General features: G+C 49.0%; 1 protein-coding gene across 2 annotated transcripts; it reads right to left on the bottom strand.

The window, feature by feature from the left end:
* Positions 1-2,162: 2,162 nt before the first annotated feature.
* Positions 2,163-11,813, bottom strand: LOC109509870 (protein kinase C delta type-like). 2 transcript variants are annotated; one of them, XM_019859769.1, is made up of 17 exons: positions 11,622-11,813; positions 7,972-8,102; positions 7,112-7,384; positions 6,159-6,327; positions 5,788-5,819; positions 5,581-5,666; positions 5,122-5,251; positions 4,916-5,016; positions 4,753-4,834; positions 4,532-4,653; positions 4,226-4,399; positions 3,980-4,071; positions 3,841-3,903; positions 3,572-3,710; positions 3,212-3,400; positions 2,654-2,782; positions 2,163-2,537 (listed from the first exon to the last, which is right to left on the bottom strand). In XM_019859769.1, exons 2-17 carry the CDS (start codon positions 8,078-8,080, stop codon positions 2,379-2,381), a joined length of 2,049 nt encoding a protein of 682 aa, XP_019715328.1. In that variant the 5' UTR covers positions 8,081-8,102; positions 11,622-11,813; the 3' UTR covers positions 2,163-2,378. The 2 variants fall into 2 exon arrangements, with proteins under 2 accessions (XP_019715328.1, XP_019715329.1); XM_019859770.1 differs by lacking the exon at positions 11,622-11,813 and adding an exon at positions 10,309-10,406.
* Between the last annotated feature and the right edge of the window lie 7,483 nt (positions 11,814-19,296).

Here is a 19,296-nt window from a genome sequence, read left to right as displayed (position 1 = left end):
GGGGGGGAGAAGGAGAAGGAGGAGGAGGAGGAGAAGGGGAGGGGAGGGGAGAGAACAGACGTGCGGGAGGGAGAAACTGCTGGAAATGTGCACGGCCGCCGCCAATGCAACGCTCCAAGTTCACTCGTTCTGCGTCACAAAATGGACTTTCTTTGTTCGCGACCAACACGCAAAGCAGATTATTTGGATGTGTGTATGTTTACGGCGGAAACAGGTTTTGTTGTTCACTTGGACACCGCAAGGCCGCCATCGCTGCCTCCCGATCGCCTCAATTGAAAAACCCCGAAGGATGCCAATTACAAACAAAAGGGGGGAAAAACTCCATATCGAATTTATCGCGCGCTGAGACGGAAGCGCAATATTGTCATAAACTCGAGCTTACTGCAGCAAAAACGATCCAATTTTTGCACCAAGGGCCTTGAAGAATTCATTTCCCAATTCACTCATTTTGCGAAGAGTGTTTTGGTGAAAACTACAACGAGGGGCAGTGATTTGAACTGCCATTTTAACGCAAAAGGAAGTCATCAACTGGATATATTTTTTAAGGACGGGTGGGGGTTGTCACCTGACATTTGTTCGTGGTAACTTCCATTTCCAATCAATGAAGAAAGAAAGGAAGCAAGAAAGGTAAGTGCGCGCAGAGACGGATGAACTCGAGTTTGGCTGTTCACTCACATGGCCATCTCTTTTCATTTCCACCAGCACGCCAGACGATCGCGCGTTGCCGACGACGGAGGACGGATCGCTGCAGGAATGTCTGCTCGCCTGCCATCGACTTCACGTTGAGTCGACGGGTGCAGTCACAGCACCCGGCCGATGGGTGCCAGCAGAGCGCGTAAACTAAGGCAACAAAGTCAAAACCCGTTCCTGAGTTGGGGATGATCTTGCCTCTCCGAATACGGTGGAGGATCCGAAACGTGTCCGAGTAGGCCTTTTACCCATTCCCCGCAGCCCAAGATCGCCATCAAAATCTCATTGCAGTTGATTTGACTTCTCTCGAAAGACGTCTTTTTTGTCATCCTCACATTACAACAGGCTGCCTACTTCTCTCACAGTGAGTAGAAAGTAACATCATCTACAGGATTTTCAAAAGCAGGGAGTCACGTTGAGTTGTGTGAAAATGAAATACTGTACTCTACTTCGGTGCAGAAACCTGCAATATCTACTTAAAGGGAAAGTCAAAACTTTTCTTGACCTACCTCTTCAAATTGCTTACTTGGCTTCCCCCTTAAGTACAGTCGAGCTGAGTTCCCACCACTGACAAAAAAAAAAAAAAAAGACTTCAAGATGGCGGTCAAACGACTGACAATCTGCGAGCAATCCCCCACGTACCCCGATTGAGTGAAGGAGAAAATACGATCCAGGAAATGGATGGAAAAAAGGAATGTTTATTTATAATCAGACGTCAGTGTATCATTTAAGAAATAGTACAGCCAAAACTCGGAGAAAATACGATCCAGGAAATGGATGGAAAAAAGTAATGTTTATTCATAATCAGACGTCAGTGTATCATTTAAGAAAGGAAAGGGAAACGCATTCATCTCCATATTTGCTTGGTGACAACGTTCCAAGTTACCGACGCACTTTAAATGCTCATTCCAACACAAAACACGACCATGCAAACAAATATTGACTCCGGGTACTACTTCTCCAATGCTGATTTTAACCACCGGGTGTGCTTATAGTTCTAAGTGTGCAGGTTTCAGACAGCGGAAAACTGACCAAGAATAAATGAATCTTTTATTTGTTTCGGAGGACATTGGTACATTTACGGTGTGCCGCTTGCCTACAGCATCTCCAGTGTTATAGTCAGAGTAGGAAGTCAGCATGTTTCAAGAGATTTATGTAATGTGCATTTTTCTTTTCAATGAAATCATCTGGGGAAGGATTATCCATTAGCGATGTGGAATAGTGCTTTTATTTCGATCAATAATAACTGCATATTCACAGGATGTAGTAGAAATGATGAGTGTGACTATTTGTCAATTTCAGGATATGGTACCGGTACATCGATGATCGGGTTAGAAGTAATTGTATGGTTAAAACGATCACACAAATGTTACCAAAAAACAAACAAACAAACAAACAAACCCTTCACATTTGATCATAGTTACAATGGATATGGTACCGGTACATCGATGATCGGGTTAGAAATAATTGTATGGTTAAAACGATCACACAAATGTTACAAAAAAAAAACCTAACAAACCCTTCACATTTGATCATAGTTACAACGGTATGTGAAGTATGTCCCCTTCATTACACGTGACAGGCCTGAGTTCTTTTCCTCCGAGTGAGGTATTCGGTAACCATGAAAACAAAGCAAAAAACAGAGTGTAAGTCAGTGACCGAGGTCCCGGTGCAGCCGGTTTGGCTTTTCATTTGCTTATCAAATGTTCCAGTTTGGGGTTGACAAAGGAAAAGCCAGAAAAAGCCGACTGGTCCATGGAGTCGATGAGGTTCTTGTCAACGTGGGAGAGTCGCGGCTTTTCGCTCAGGAACTCCCTGTCAAAGTTGCTGCAGTCACTGGGGGATTTCTGTGGACGGCGGGAGAGTCAGAAAGTGAGTCGAGAATACAGGTACGGGCCGGGGCCACCGTATGGGGGAGCGGCGCAAAATGAGTAGAGAACATCACGACGCTTGGTTCCCCCACCACTTTGGGCTTGAAAGGGGGCTCCACTTCTCTCCTCTCCAGAGCGCTCCAGTTCACACTTTTGAAGAAGGGCTGCGCCCGGATGTTTCCCACCACGCCGAGTCTGCGAGTGGGATCTCGCTCAAACAACTGCAAAGAGGAGGGAGGAGAAGAAGATGGCCGTTGAGACTTGCAAGCAAGACAGCGCAATGCTGTCCAGGTTGGATGTTTTCACATCCAACCTGGGCCACGTTGGGGGATGGATGGATGGATGACATTGCTCGTTTTAAAGCAGCAACCTGGGCCACGTTGGGGGATGGATGGATGGATGGATGACATTGCTCGCTTTAAAGCAAGTAGACAGGCTCTTTGCGTTTTCAGTTGGAGCTCCACTATTACACGTCGCCATCACTGGTGGCGGTAAAGAAACCGGGAAAAGCCGGACACACCTAAGTCCTTTATGTTCCGGCTAAGCTGAAGTCTGACAAGACCTGCCGCCACTTTGCGGCGCATGATTCCTGAATGGCATATCCCTTTTGCGCAAGGCCCATTAAAAGAGAAGGCGTGGAGTCCAATCACCAGTTCCAGCAACTTCCTGGCCTCCTTGGGAATCCAGCGAGGGTAGTGAGGGGTGTCCGACCGGATGGACTCAAACAGCTCATCTTCGTCGTCGCCTTGGAAAGGCGACTGGCCAATCAGCATTTCGTAGACAAGCACACCAAAAGACCACCAGTCCACCGAGAAAGTATACTTCTGCCCTAGGAGAATCTGCCGGGAGAGATGGAAGCGCGAGACCACTTAGGAGGAAGCACGTCACTTCCCGAGCCTGCGAGAAGGGAACGCGAGCGGACGAGTGGCCGTTGGGTTTTTGCTACGGCGCAAATAGGGCATAAGAGGCCCGTCGCGGGCAAAGGCTTTGGTCTCGGCGACCTTCAATACCTCAGGGGCAATGTAGTCCGGTGTCCCGCAGAAGGTGGAGGCTCGGGCGTCTCCAAACACGTTCTCCTTACACATGCCGAAGTCTGCAATTTTGATGTGCCCGTCCTTGTCCAGCATCACGTTGTCCAGCTTCAGATCCCTGCGGATGACGACAAGACCCGTTGGCGTGAGGCCGAGGCTCAGCCGCCCTCGCCCGGCATCCGCCTCGGGGACGCGGCCCGTAAACAGGCCGCTCGTTCTATTTCCCATGGCCCTTGACAAGTGTTGACCTGTAGATAATGCCCTTGGAGTGGAGGAACTGCAGGCCCACGATGATCTCGGCGGCGTAGAATCTGAAGCACAGTGATGAGGACGGGCGGGTGAATTGAAGCACGGCGCACGAGCCCAGACCGACGGATTCCCACTCACGTGGCCCTGGTGGGCGAGAAGCAGCCTTTGTCTTGGATGTGGAACATCAAGTCGCCGCCGTTGAGATACTCCATCACGAAGAAGAGGTGCTCCTGGGCACACGGCACCACCTCATCAACTCAGAGGCATGAGAAAGCGTGCGCCGAGGTCCGAGGGACCGGGGACGGCCGAAAAGGACGGTGGCGGCCCGCCTCGCCGCGAAGGGCTGCCGGGGACGATGTGCGACGTCGCGCTCGGCGTGCTCACTTTGGACTGGAAGGTGGAATACAGGTGGGTGAGGAAGGGGTTCTCCCAGGCCAGGGAGAGGACTCTCTTCTCCACCATTGTGCACTCCACGTCGTCATCCATGAGAACCACATCCTTCTTGAGAACTTTCACGGCGTAGAACTGGTCCCGGCCCTTCAGCTCAGCCAAAAGCACCTGAGGAGTCGCAGCCGTAAACCGGTGAGATGAGACGAGCGTCGGAACGCGGCACCTCCTGCCGACGGAAGCGCGCTCCTCCGCCGTCGGTCGATTCAGGCCTGAGCGATCTAGAGCGCGGGGCCCACCCACCTTGCCGAAGCTGCCTTTGCCCAGGACCTTGTGGAAGACCAGGTGATCGACGGTCAGCTGCGTCCGCTTAACAGAAGGCGCGGCTGAGCTCGGGCCCTCGCTCGCTTTGCCATTCTTATCGGCTGCGAGAGTTTGCGCGTCACAATATAAAAAACAACAAAAAAAATCAAGACATGCATGTGAACTTTGAGCAGTCTTAAATCGCAATGACAACATCTTACCACCAGGGTCTGCCGCTGCGCTGACGTCTTGGTAAATCCCAATATCTGCCGCGCCGGAGCTATCCGACTTCTTCAGGGATCTCTAGGATGTCAAGTAGTTGTCACGGCCGGCACAAAAGAGCGAGCCATCGACAATCCGTTTAAATGTGGCGTTCGTACAAACCTGCGAGACTTGAGAGAGCGCTTCGGCCAGTAGCTTCTGGTTGATCCCGCACAGATTGGCCACTTTTTTCTGACAATAACTGTGGACGCTCATGCCGCAATCTGACGTGAAAAGCACAAAAGAGGGATGGCTGCCGTCGCAAGCGTGGAGGAAAATGTCGTCCTTCTCCATCAAAATGTGGCAAGACAACCGTTGAGCGGACCCACCTTCACATTTCAGGCCCTGTCGGTAGAGACCCCACAGCAGGCTGCCACAGTGGTCGCAGAACGTGGGGCTTCGGTAGTTATTGTACTTGAAGCGATGCGGCATGTCAATCTTGAAGCGCTCCTTCTGGAACTGTACGCAGATACGCTGTGCCCAATGTTTCACGACATCCGCGGAATGCGACAACCCGATCGTTTACAGAAACCCTCGCAACGTTCACATCGTCTTGTCGTACTCAAAGCCTCGGTAGCAACGTTTTTTGATTTGTCGGGGGGAAAAAAAACCCATTCCTAATTCATTTCTGGCATAATCGACAAAGTAATTTCAATGAGGAAAAAACAGTTTGATACATACACATATACCTGTACATCGAGCTATATGACAAATATAGCGATATATCTCCACATCGATACAGATATCTATAGACAGGCAGGCCGACCGACACGAATTTCACTACTCACCATCGTGTCCCGACTGTTTGCTGCGGTTCCGGTGCACCTGCCGATAATCTTCTCGATGCATTTCTTGTGAATTGCTGCATTGCATTCTGGGTGGAATACATGAACAAAAGAACGTGTCCCAATTTGAAGGTATTGGGAAGTCAAATTGCAAAGAAGATCAACTTGTGTCATTGTGAAAAACGGCAGGGGGGAAAAAAAAAAACTCACGTCTGCACTTGTAGCCTTGCTTTTTGAGTCCCCTGAATGGATATGGCGAGGGGGGGAGAACACACACACACACACACACACACACACACACACACACACACACACACACACACACACACACACACACACACAACACCATTTTGTTTCAGAGATTAGGACCATCCAAAAACGTTGTCACTGCTTTTAGAACAAAGTCAGCTCAGATCGTTCTCATGACAAGCTAATGAGTAGAAGTATGCTCATACTTTCAAGGGCGAAGGAAACATACAGAGACACACATTTCCCCGATGAGTGGCGATGAATTTCTTTGTTGTCATTGCTTTACTTTTGCATTTCGGTACGCTGAGCGCGTTCGCCCGGGCCGGACTCACCAGAGAAAATCTCTGCACACCGAGCAGAAGGTGGGCTGGTGGAAAAAAGTGGCGGAGAACTCGTGGTTCTTGATGACGTGAAGCTTGGGCTGCTTGAACGCTCCCCTCCTCCTGTTGAGGGTTGCCAGTCCATCCTCGGGAACAAGTCGCACCGAGGGCTTGTTTGCCGCTGGAGGCATTCGGCGCGCCGTGAGAAGGAAAGAAAGAAAAACGTGAAACATTTCCGGCCATGATGCAAACATCATCTGTGGATTTAGTGGCGCACGAGCGCAAACTGGAACGAGGTCCCAAGCTAAGTGTCAAAAGCATATTTGGGACCGCGCTCTTAACCTTGCCGTGCGACACGGCCGCACCACACCGGCGGAGAGCGGCTTGAAATATGGTGAGTGCCCCTCTTGCGGAGCCAATGACCTCACCCGGTACAATATACAACACACAGATAGTCGATTGGCACTGGCGACGGTGCTCCCGGCCAACACATTCCACACTTGGGAGGATGAACGCAGAAAAACTCAACTGTGAAACAGGTCAACCGCGCGGGGGGTCAAAAGTCACTTGGGCGTGAGAGCGGTAAACAAAACGGGCAGAGACCGAGGCGATAAGGAGAGTGGGCGGGGCAATTGGAAAAAAAAGAGTTGACTGTAAGCAAATTCGGCCCGCCGAGTCATTTTATGTGGCCCGCAAAAACAAATCCTGCGTGTCAACTTACGGGACCCCTGCCAAAACCTGCACTGTCAAATTGTCGTTTCTAACCTACGGTCGGTCTTCACGGCTGCAGCCTCGGTTTCATTCCAGGCCAAGGGTCACTACTGGGCCCAGTTTTTTTTTTTTTTTTTTTTTTTAAAGGACGATTTTCAGCAGGGAAAAAAAATATATATACACATATAAGTAAAATGGTGGAACTTTGCCTATGGGTCATTTGAATTGAGAAAGATAAGGCGAGGCTGCCTTACCTGCGTCAGTATCCTCCAGCAAATATTGCACAGCAACTTGGACCTTCCCAGAAGGGATCAAGTCCAGCCAGAACTCAGCACAGCCGTTGGTCTTGGACTTCTTGCAGCGTTCGGCGAGCACAGAAATGCCGACGGTAGCCTTGGCCAAGGCCTCCTCGGCGCTCTGCATCAGAACCACTTCGAGAACGCGGCCCTCGTAGATGTGAGCATCAAAAGTGGACTTCCACGACGCATAAATAGTGGGCTTCTTCTGGATCAGCGTCTTCCCTCGCTCTGCGGGAAAAAAAGGGCTTGTAGTTTGGGCAAACGACAAACGACATCCACAATTTGATTGAGCAACTCGATGAGGTAAGCGCAGGAGCCCCCTTTCACGCAGCAAATGGTTGGAATATGACTCACGGTGGGCCGGCGCCAGCCTTTGAACCGAATGCAAAGGCCTGCTTTGAACCAATTGGTCAGATTTACTGTAGAAAGAAAAAAAAATCATTGGGCAAAAAATTTGACAGGCCGTGATGACAGATTTGGGAGGTGGGCTACAAAAGGGGTGTTGCCCCCGATGCGCCCGCCCCCGCGCTTGACTTTAAAAGAAAACAACCTCCGTCGACTTGGGAGACTGCAACACTTCGAAGGAGGTGGCCAGTGCAGACAGTAGCTCGCAACATTAAGAACACCAACCGGTGGCATTTGGCTGGCTGCACGATTGTTTTTTTGGGGTTTTTTTTGTTCCATCCACGACAGATATTCACATTTGCGTCATGCCGCCAAAAGCGCGTCCCTCCCCAGAGGCTGAGCCGCACTGTATCGGATGGCGGAGCCCGCGTGTGGCGAAGGCAAGGGGCCGTTGCGCTCGCTGCACGTACCCGTGCTGACCGACTCCTTCATCTTGATGGCACAAAAGGGCGGCTCGGAGGGAGGGGGCAGCTCCCCCACATCGTACGTATTGAAGGCGATGCGCAGGAAGGGCGCCATGGCGACGGCTCACCTCAGCCTCCTGCAAGGGAAACATCACATCGGCCGTCACGTTTGCCAGACGCAGGCTGCGCCCAAGTCACACAAACAAAAAAGACCAGGAGGGAAGGTTGCTGACAGCCTCATCAGACGGGAACAAGCGAGGATGGAAACTACCTCTTGGCTACGGTACACGGAAAATGTCAAAAGTAAGAAAGTGGAAATCCCAAAACGAGGGCAGGAAGTCGTCAGAAATTCGAGCCATCGCACAAGTTTCACTTGGAATTTCACCTAATTTCATGTCCCTTACGGGAGGAAGAATCTCCAATCGCCACCTGATCTCCAACCGTCCGACTTTGCGACTGGGACTTCTCGTGAAAGACCAGAGAATCCTTTCAAATCACTCTTGTGGAGTTTCAGCGATTGCGTCTGGACTTTCCATTGATCCGATGGTTTACCGAGCGCCGCGTGGGATCGTCCATGACTTTGAACGGCATGCCAACTTCGCCACCGGCCGTGTCGTGTTTTCATGAGCGATCGGCCCCGCAAATGAAGACGTTCTCTCCGGAGTGTTCGTGACGGGCCACCGCGGGCATTTTGGCGGCCACTGACCGATGTCGGTGCTCCTCGCTCATGTGTAGCCGATGTTTGAACTTTCTTTTGCTGTGCGGAATCGACACCGCCGCCTTCCTTTTGGGTGTGAGACTGCAGGTGCGGTCGCTCAAATGATTCAAGTTCCAAAGTCGATCTCGGAGCATCGGAGCCCCCTGGAGTGCCTTTTTCTGATATTTGGGCGTACTCGAGCTTGGAAGGAGCACTCCACGTGAGTTGCCAGGAAATTCGCAGTTGAGGATTACGCCGCGAGAACTCGATTAGGGGAAGTCGACCAAAGCGGCTGCAATCTTTAAATTCTACCCCCGCCCCTGATAAACGTTAATGTTCGAGAGCGCTACGAATTGTCTTTCTTGAGACACAGTCGGTGTTGACAGATTCACCATTGGTCTGGTATGGAATTTAAAGCCAAGAATACGCACCACACACACACACACACACACACACACACACACACACACACACACACACACACACACACACACCTCCGTCAAATAATCCCACTCAGACCGACGAGGCCCTACACCCTCTAATTTGTTCTGAGAGGGGCGGTGGGGCACTCTCAGAACACTGGCTTCATTGACACACACACACACACACACACACACACACACACACACACACACACACGCACACACAGCTATAGTGTATTCCAACACAAACATGATACAAATACTGTAAAGACTACTTCTGAGTTCTCAATAATCAATGGCAAAAATGAAGACATGCTACTTTGGAAAAAAGAGAGAGAGAGAAGTGTGTGTGTGGGGGGGCGGGGACTGGAAACACAGAGCACAGTCCATGCAATTGGGGAAGGGGCAGGACAGGAAAGCATTCTGGTGGAACCCAAGACGAAAGGAAACTTCATGATCGAACCTTGCTTCTAAATGCTGCGCGTTTGTGTTCCTGCAGCGTCAACAACTTTTCTTCGAAATTTGAATGTCAGACACATGTTGCTCAAAGCAGCAGTGAGCCATGTAATGTCTTACGCAACGAGCAACAGTCAAGTGCACCGGGGACTGTGCACGCAACCAAATCAAAGGCATCGTGAAAAAATCAAGAAGCTCTTAGGAAGCAAAGGTTTGCGACGCAGACAATTGGTGGATATTGTTATTTGCCCCAAGAGAGTCACCGGAGCAGTCGGGCGGGTTGGGTGACTTTCCGATGACAGTCGTTGGCTCGTCCATGGAAAGGAGCCATCACGCACGCGCAAAGGAATACCCGCACTCAACAACGTTCTTCACGGAAACGCGAGCGAGGGCCCCTTTGTGCTGCAAGCACTTCAAAGGCAAAGCTGTAGCAGAATGTGGTTATTTTGTTTTTTTTTTTCTCTGGCAGTTGCTGCCGAAAGCGACCTTTTTCAAACTGAGAGCCGGCTCAATGAACGGGACGGGCTAGCGGCCTGATCCACCATGAAGCACGAATGCCGTGGCCCCAGGGAGGGCGAGCTCCAGAAGATGGACGGACGCTTCTGGATCGGCATTCGCGTGAGCGCCAAGAAGAGTTGCACGCAGAGGGCAACAAGGACAGAGCCGGGGGTCCATTGTCGCGCTTGTTGTCGCTGAGGCGACCGGAGGTGAAATGGGAATCAATAACATTTGCTCTCAAGCGAATCCATACAAATGGCTGCTACGTACCCGGACAAGTGGCGCCTTCTAATTCCATGCCTAGAGTCAGTGATCCGACTCCTGCTCTCATCTCGCTGACAGGACGTCAGACCTGCTCAACCGGCAGAGCGGGAATCCTTCTACCGAGAAGGGTTTGTTTTTTTTTTTTTCCTGCCTGTACATCAACAGCACCGTGCATTTATTCCTGCGCCAGGAAGCCTTTGGACAGCGCGTGTGAGCTGGGAGCGTGACTCTCAGCATGTGGCCAAATCACCGCAAGTCATCCTAGCGCTAGCTTCTTTCGGCGGAGCGACTTTTGCTTTCCAAAACTGCAGATGAATGTAAACGCGGCACATGGGCGACGACTTGATAAGCTGCTGTCCAGAGGGCATCCTCAAAGCAAGCCATGATACCGCAGAGCTAATACTGACACGGCGCTGCCTGCAGGCACTTACAAGAAGTATTCCTGCCTCCAAAAGCATCCATGATGCAACGCTAAGCACAATTGAGGAGCGGGGGGGCGGGGGGGGGGTGTCCCAAGCAAAGGTAATAACATACGGGATGGCGATATGATAGTCGCGCTACACTCGCCTGACTTGCACGAAGTCAGCGGGGGATCGCTTCCCACTCCATGATGGCATGAATGTGGGTGTCTCGGCCGTGTCCTGTGACTGACTGGCGACCAGTTCAGGGTGTCGTACGGGTCATGGTGAGAATGGATGGGATGGGATGGTTATGACCACAAGAAGGCAACATATTGAAAAGATGCTAGGATTAAAAAGTGACGATATTTTTTGGGGGGGGGGCGGGGGTAAAAAAAGTTCTATGTGTCAATCAGTTGACGACTCAGTGTTGGACAGGGTTCATGATCAAATGAAAGTGAGGGCAACGATTCGTGGTGGGGAATCTTTTGCCTCTGTGGAGGGTCACAAATGTACCGTGCGACAAATGTTTCGCGTTCTTTTGCCGAGCTGAAGAAGTTTGCGGTCCAAAGTGAGCGTCACCGGCTCGGTTGCCATAGGCGACGACCTGGCGCCAATGGCCATTTGTAAAGCGAATGCTCTCGTCGTTCTGTCTTTTAGTGAATGTTCAAAGGGCCGTTTGTCCGAACTCGATAAGGAAGTCTTCGGGAGGAAGGCGTCGAAAAGGCGAAAAGACGCGAAAGCGCCTCTCGCAACCACCAACGCCGAGCGGGATTTGTTTGCGTGCGTTCGCCAAGCGACCTAAAAGCCAAAGTGGCACGGCGGCGTCTCTTTCCGCCGGGAGGAAACGCGTCGTGCCGACAATCGCGCGGCGACCTACCCTGTGACCTGAACGAGTTCTGCGAGAAAATTGGGACTTACCGCTTCCGCCAACACGCCAAGTGTGTCGTGAGCGGAGAGTTTCCACTTCTTGTCCCCCGGCGCAATCGCGACTTGGCTGTCACACTTCTCCGCTTCTTCCGCGGTGCGTCTTTCAATGGATGCGGTGCGTGCGTGTGCTTGACTGAGAGAGTGAGTGAGCCTGTAAATGAGTGTGTGTGTGTGTGTGGGGGGGGGGGTGGAGTGTGACTGACTCGGTGTGTGTGTGCGTGTGTGTCCACGGTGGCACGCCGCGGCTAAGTGCTGCCCCACACGGTGGATTTGCGCGACAAGTCCACGGCATGACGTCACAGGGGTCGTTCCCTTCTCCTTCCATGAGTGCACTGCGCATTTGGATTTTTGTCATTGATCGTTTTTTTTGTTTAATATTAAAGTGGCACATGAAACTAATCACTGATTTACCGATATCATATGACTAAATATTAATCGTTAATCCACGATTCTGCGAAATATTCTGTGCGCTATATTGTGAGTCGGAAAAGAGTAAAACGTTGGTAATTCCGTTGTGCTTGTACAAATATTCTGGTAAAGGTCGGGATTGAACTTTTGTATTGACGTAAAATGTGCCGTCACTTTCAAAACTTGACAAAAGCAACGAAAACCAGTGATCATCTTGACATGAAGAGGAAAACACTCGACGATGGCTCGATTTATATGCTTGCATCTCTCCTGTCTGAACGTTTCCAAGGGGGATCGCGATCGAAAATGGGGTCGGCTCTTCTACTTTCGGCCTCGCGACTTTGCCACCGCGAGCAAGGGATCGCTCCTGTGCGCACTGACTCGTCCGATTTTGTCACGCAGTCAAGACGAGGCCGTGTTTTTACAAGGGACTCAAACGAGCGTCCATCAAGCTTCTTTCAACGCCTCGCGTGTGACGACAGACGCGCGTTTCCACAGCGGCCCCGCCCACATCATTTCGCACAAAGCCAAGCGGCCCGCCCGGTGCTGAGTCATCACCCCCCCCCCACCCTCCGAAGCGGTCCGTTTGGACGGTCTGCCTCAGCACCGAAAGAGCTATTTATGGCTGTCAAACAAAACAAGAGCACAACAATGCCATAGAGAGGCCATCGCTAAGCTGCAACCCCGGAAAAAAAAGTCACTTAGTGACCTAAGAGTGACTCATCCCCACCAGAGAGACTTTGAACCCGCCAACGTCATTGCTCGCAGCCATTTCTCTCGGTGAATACTACAGTGGCGGAGGTAGTCACGACATGTGTGGACGATTCTGCTTGCACTTTGTTCACGAGAGCGTCGGAACTCAACTATACCGACGCTGACAGCATGCAACCTTGCAAGTGATCCCAAAGTATGAGCGCTGTCATCTTTTCGTGAGCTCTGGAGAAGAAATTTCGACATCATGGTCAAGTGCCCGCTTCGTGCCATTTGAAACCAGCGCGCAATTTTGCCTCTCGCCACTTCCTCTGCGTTGTGGCCGCAGATGTCAGTCAGCAGCTTGTTTTTTTTCTCCCAAATCAGCATCTCCACACTCGAGGCAGGAATGCTTTCTTGTTTTCACGAGTGCTGTATCGTGACGCTTTTCTTGTCAACACAAATAACCTGTTGTGACTTCAGCAATTCCAGGCAGCTTTAGGTCAAACCGGTTCGCTCACCTCCAAACTCGATGTCACAATCGATTCCCGGCGCTCATTCTTTTGGAGGAATCATTTGCTCACCGCTTTGGCACAAAAAATAAAAATAAGTTACTTTTGGATTTGTGGTTAAGGCCGCTACAAACATTGACTAACAAGTTAGCTGGACAGGACTCATGTCGGTCAATTGGCATTCTCTTGTCCTCTATTCATGAGTTGAGCAGGAGCCCATCCCGGCTGGCTTTGGTCGCACTCTGGACTGGTCATCGGCCAGACACGGGGCACCCGCACCAACATCCCATCACGTTGAGGGTACATTCGGAACAATCGGCAATTCCGAGACTACCGTGAGCTTGACTTGGCACAGGAAGGCCGGAGCCAAGCTTGCGAGCCCAAATCTCACAAAACTGAGGCAGATGTGCTCACGGTTAAAAGACGGACCCCCTCTTTCATCGCTGACCGCTTCAAACGAGGCCTATCTCAAAGGTCTTTGCACAGTTGTTACCTGACGATGTTTTAGATGATGTGCTCTGCTGTATTATTTTCTTCATGTTTCTGGTCAATGTTCCGTCAAGCGCTTTGTTACAGCCGCAGCTGTTGTGAAAGCGTCACTTCAACAAAAATGGAAGTGCGTCCATCGTACTGCGTTGCATTTAATGTTGTATATTGCGCTTCGTGCGTTCATTTGCGGAAACAAAGGCAGGCTATTTTAAAATAGCATGTGGACATTGGCATCGCCGCCGGCAGCGACCTAACTTTGACTCACCTCTGACCATGTGCAGAAACTCCTTTTTTTTTTTTTTTGGAATCATTTCTTCTTCAGAAGCCATGTGACCAAAGTTGGTCATTAAGTTGATAATATGCATCGACGTGACAAATTAGCCCGTCAGCTTGCCTAATTTACTCTTAACCTAGCATGCGTGCTTTTGGAATGTGGAAGGAAGTCAGAGTAGCCATGCCAACACTGCACGATAACGATACAATACAATACAATACAATACAATACATGTTGATTTATATCGCGCTTTCACGACAGCTTCAGCTGGAACAAAGCGCTTTACACAACAGTTAACATACACCAGAGCTTATTTTTGATTTTGATTTTTTTTTTAAAACGCAGAACCTCAGAACTATGAGGCAGACGTGCTCGTGACCCCCACCACTACAAGAAGTGCAAAAACTTGCTCACGTTTCCACTTTTTAACACTGATATGACAGCCATATTCCTGACTCTTTAAATCAATGAGTTTAATGTTAGCCACAACTTAAGGGTAAAATAAATCTCATTGAAATCTTGCTTGCCCCTCCCCCGAGCTGTATTCACTTGTGTTGATTTGAAGGTTGGCAGACGCAAGCTGTTGAAATGGCACCTAAATGGCCACAAGATCCACGAAAAATGCACGTATTTGACAGATATTTAACATGGGCTTTCGGTGTTAATTGGTCGGGCATGCCTCTTTTCCTCCTCCCTTGATGTCACTCGACTCTCGATTGTTAAACCGGTCATCCGGCATGAGCCCACGAGATGCTCTAAATAATTCCAATCGATATCCAATCCCCTTTTGTGTGGATGTTATTAAGAAGTGGAGCGCCAAAGGAGGACAAAGAGCAGCCAGCCAGTTGTTCTTGAAATGCCACTTTGTCTCAGGCGCGTTTACGTTGCCGCCGCGAATAACAAGATTCTGAGATTACAGCGTGGAAACTTTCCAGCCACACTCGTTCCCCGTTACCCGTATGGAGGACTCGGACGAGGAAGAAAGGATCCTTTCACCTTGCAGCGTGAATGCTGATCGGTGAATCGGAAAGCCTGAATCAAACATGAAGAAGGTTTGCCCTCATGGTTTCTCACGGCGTCCAGCAGAGGACCGGAGCGCCGAGTTGTCACCTTCTGGCCTCCCAGAGGTGCGCTTGAACCTTTTCGACAACTTGGGCTGTGACCGCTGCTTTTTTAAATTATTTTTGAACATTCTGTTCTCTCCATGTGTTTTGCTACAGCGCGCTCCCCGCAACATCATTTTGCAACCTGGCAGTTTTTTCCCTTTGAGAACAGTTTGAATGATTCTTCTTCTTGCAGATGTTGCAAAAGTAAAAAGGCCCACATATTGAGTGGTCTTGCCATGCCTTGAAATCTTCAAAGCAATTTTCATGATCTGGGTGCAACGCAGCCTGATGTTATCGCTTGGGCCTTCTGCAGTCGGGAATTCACTTCTCCGAGCTGGGTTGCGTTACACAGCGGTCCGGCTCTGAGAGGGCAACTTGAAAAGTCAAACTCGGATTACAGCCCGTCGACTGGACTAGCATTGTGTCGCTCTCAGACGCTTGGAACAAACGACTCATTGAAGTCGTTTGATTTCATTTCAACAACTACATGAAGCATATTTGACAATAAAGTTGACCTTGACCTTGGAGCCCATGAACAGATTCATGCCTCCAGTCACACCACAGAACCAATTAATGGCTGCTCCTATATAATGGTTTTAACAGGGACGTGTGCGCACACACACACACACACACACACACACACACACACACACACACACACGCACACAAAAAAAAACGTTGCTTTAGCTGGATGCCTAACATATCGATGGAGATCTTCCAGGACAGGTGACCGTATCTATGAATCAACACACGACACGGGCGCACGCAAGATGATGTCAAAGAAATTTCCCGCTTCTCATAGATAAAATGCTTTGACAAATGATCTCAGGAATGTCATTTGGCGGTTGCCCGCGCCCGGGTAACGAGCAGTACGAGTTTTGCGGCCCAGGCGCGTGAAAACAAACGCCGTGTTGAGCTGCTCACTGACTCGCCAAAGTAAATCATGTGTAAAGAATCATCCCATTTCATCTTGGCACTTCGACAGAGCCGTCCGAGCAAGTGTGGCCATTGGGATGCATGTCATTGTCTCTGAATGACTTCACTGCAAACAGGCATGGCTGACATTGGTTGGGAAGCGCCCATGGGTACGCGGTGAGCAACGTTTCACAAGGTTTCTTGGTTGCTCCGGTACATTTCTCAAATCAACAACAAACTCTCACTGAATTGTCTTGACGTATTATGACAACTAGCTCAGCCATGTTGCATGTTGACCTTCTATGCTTGACTAATGCCAAAATGATTTGGCGTACTAGACAATTAAACACGAGACACCTGTTGGAGTCCATTTTGATGAACACGACATCAGCAATTGATCGTGTAGGACACGGCAGAGGATTGTACCTCATCGTTTGCATGTGCAACTTATTCAAATAGACGAGTAACTTCTTTTGTGTTGTGGACGAGACACAATATGAGATCGAACAATTTCCATTCTTATCTGAGTAATGAACAAACGCCATTGAGAGAAAACGGGGCCCCGTCTCTGCACCACCCTGTCATTTTAAAATCTGCGTTGGGGGTATGCTGCCCTCTGCTGGAAGAAGGAGATGTAAACCCAACAGCAACACAGACCGCGACAATCCAATGATCTTGATGTTGCGAACAAAAAACTGGTACGCGACGCTAATTTGCCAATTTTGATCACAGATAATTCGTCAACCGCGACCGACGCTTCGTGTTAGCGATGCGTTTAACGGAGAAACCAATGACGTGTGGACAAAACGCAGACTGAAACCGGAAAGAAATGGAAAACAAATTTGAAGGAGTTGAGTAAAAAATGCTTTCGTTCGGCAATTTCCGGCGAGTGACGTCATTCCATGAATGCCTAGTCGCCGGTCAGCCTTTGTCCTGCGTCGTTGATCGTCCCGTGAACTGCTCTACGCCATTGTTATCGAGGCCTGCCGAGATATTCTGCAGGGTGGCCTACAACGCGACAGAACTACCTGAGGAATGACAACGTAGGACACCAAGTCGGTCATCCCATCGTGCGCAATTTACTCCACGAAGCAGCGTCGATTTTCAAACAATAACGTTCCGCTAATAACCGCTGCCTGTACAGATAGTTTACCATTCTTCCAATCTCGATGGGTCACAGCTTCACTCCACGTCCGGCCGTTCGTGTGCAACGCTTTCCCCATCCTGAGCATTTGGCTCCTACACGTTCGGTCTAACAACCTCCTCTTCCTCCAAATCTTTCAACACCGGGATGCCTTCAGAGAAGTTTGAAACGTCGCTTTCCGAATCGATTTCTGACCGGCGTTGGCCACTTTTCACATTGAGCCCTGCGCTTGTTGTCCTTCAAGTGACGTCACACTTTTGGGTTTGTCGCTCGCCTGGATCACCCTTCCGCAAAACGATGACATTGTCAAATTTGCGAAATAGAAATGACTTCATGCTTTATTGAATGTATACTTCACACTTGACCTTGAAAGGGAGGTCCTCGTGTTACATTGCGAACAGTCTCAAGCATGTTGAGTGTTTGAAAAATGCCATCGGTGTTGGTGTCCACGGGGTTGTCACGATTAATACTTCATAACGCAGCCTTTCCACAAGACATATTAAACGGCCGTTTGCAGCTTCTGTGCATGCGAAAACATAATTTTGAGCTGCTGAAATGAAAGTAAACGTCCCAGTTGTGCGAGCTGCTCAACGCTCCAAGTCACAATTTCGTTGGTTTGTTTCAAATCCGCTGTGGCAAATGTGCAAATATGTTTTTAAGCGAGGACAGAGAGGCATATCGAGACCATTGCTTATTTTTTCAGTTTATTTTTATATGCATCCATATACAGTATATATATATTTACATTTCCAATGCACTGTATGCAAGAGGTACAATCTCATGTAACACTTAATGTCTGGAAAACAAAAGAACAATTGAAAACTTCACTTGCCTTTCTTTGAAGTTATACTCTGAGATGAAAAAATATTTGAGAACACAATATAAGGTTGTCATATTTGTCAAGAAGCCCGTGGATGCTGGATCAATAAAGCTTCAAAGTATGATGTGTGTGGTTTTTTTGAATGAAGAAATGTCTAACTTGGCAAAACTAATGTGCATTTCTGAAGAGCTATATTGAGCATCCGTCTGCTGACAGTGTGTTGAACTTATAAAGTGTGACCAAAACGATCCATTTGAAAGGGTTGTCTCCATATCCTCGAGGGGACGTGATGTTTCTGAACTTTGCGTGAACAGATATCATTTTCTCTGTTAAAGAAATCCACCCACGTTAGAAACTCAGAAGAAGTGCAAAGCTTCAGATTTCAGATATTTGACATTGGCAGTTTCTGTCATGAAATCAAGTCCTGATTTCAACCATCGGTAGAATATTTACAACGCTCAAATGGCACAATATTACGTTCATAGATTACCTCGGTTGTAACTGAAAACCTTAAAAAGACAAAGTCGTCGGGAGCTCAAAGGGGCGAGCGCAATTCTTCCATAAAAGTACTACGGTATTGTCTAACATTGTAACAATTCTCACTCTTTATCAGGCACATTTATCATGAAATGCAAATTGTACTGAATGCAACAGGAGGAAATAAGGTGGCACTTTCTCAACATTTGTTTTCTTAAATTTAAATGCAAACTCCGTTCAAGATTACAGAACTGTTCCCGAGGACCGGTCGCTGCATACACGATACAGAATATGTATCGCCGACTTCACAATATATACCCAGAATAAACCTGACTTCAAAATATTGAAATGCCCCCCCTCCCACACACACACAATTTTTTTGTTGTTTTAGCTTCTGCCAGCAAGGAGGCATTTAAAAAACAAACTACCTTGACATGTTTTTTTTTTTTTTTTTTTTTTTGCAGAGCAGTAACACCACAGGAGCCATGACAGGAGGCAGGCTGAAAAGTGCCCAAGAGCGTGATCCACAATCCCTAATCCAATGGCACAATCACTTTCAACAGTAGAAAAATACACAGATAAAACCGTTTTGGCTCTCCATGGACAAAATGCGAATACAATTCAATCTTAACGCTGTCGTAGCTGCTCCTGAAGAGTGGACTCTCAAGTGAAGGCATTGAGAAAAAAAAGGTCAGTCGCCGAGCGAGCGATGGCATCCCTCACTTTGACCTCCTTACCGGGTTGGCTGTTTTAGCTGCTGCCGAGATAACCTCCCACGACATCGATGTTGGGATATTGGGGATAGGGATGAAAGGTGTGTGCTGAGACGAC

The sequence above is a fragment of the Hippocampus comes genome, unplaced genomic scaffold, assembly GCF_001891065.2.
Source record: "Hippocampus comes isolate QL1 unplaced genomic scaffold, H_comes_QL1_v1.1 scaffold568, whole genome shotgun sequence".
NCBI classification, from domain to species: domain Eukaryota; kingdom Metazoa; phylum Chordata; class Actinopteri; order Syngnathiformes; family Syngnathidae; genus Hippocampus; species Hippocampus comes.
This window is presented reverse-complemented; position numbering and strand designations above follow the sequence as displayed.

Coding starts and splice junctions, on each gene's coding strand:
- LOC109509870 (XM_019859769.1), bottom strand. CDS start 8,080: ATGGCGCCCTTCCTGCGCATCGCCTTCAATACGTACGATGTGGGGGAG. Junction 5,252..5,580: donor CAAACAGTCGGGACACGATG/GTGAGTAGTGAA, acceptor ATCTGCGTACAG/TTCCAGAAGGAGCGCTTCAA. Junction 2,783..3,211: donor CCAGGAAGTTGCTGGAACTG/GTGATTGGACTC, acceptor TCCTCTTTGCAG/TTGTTTGAGCGAGATCCCAC.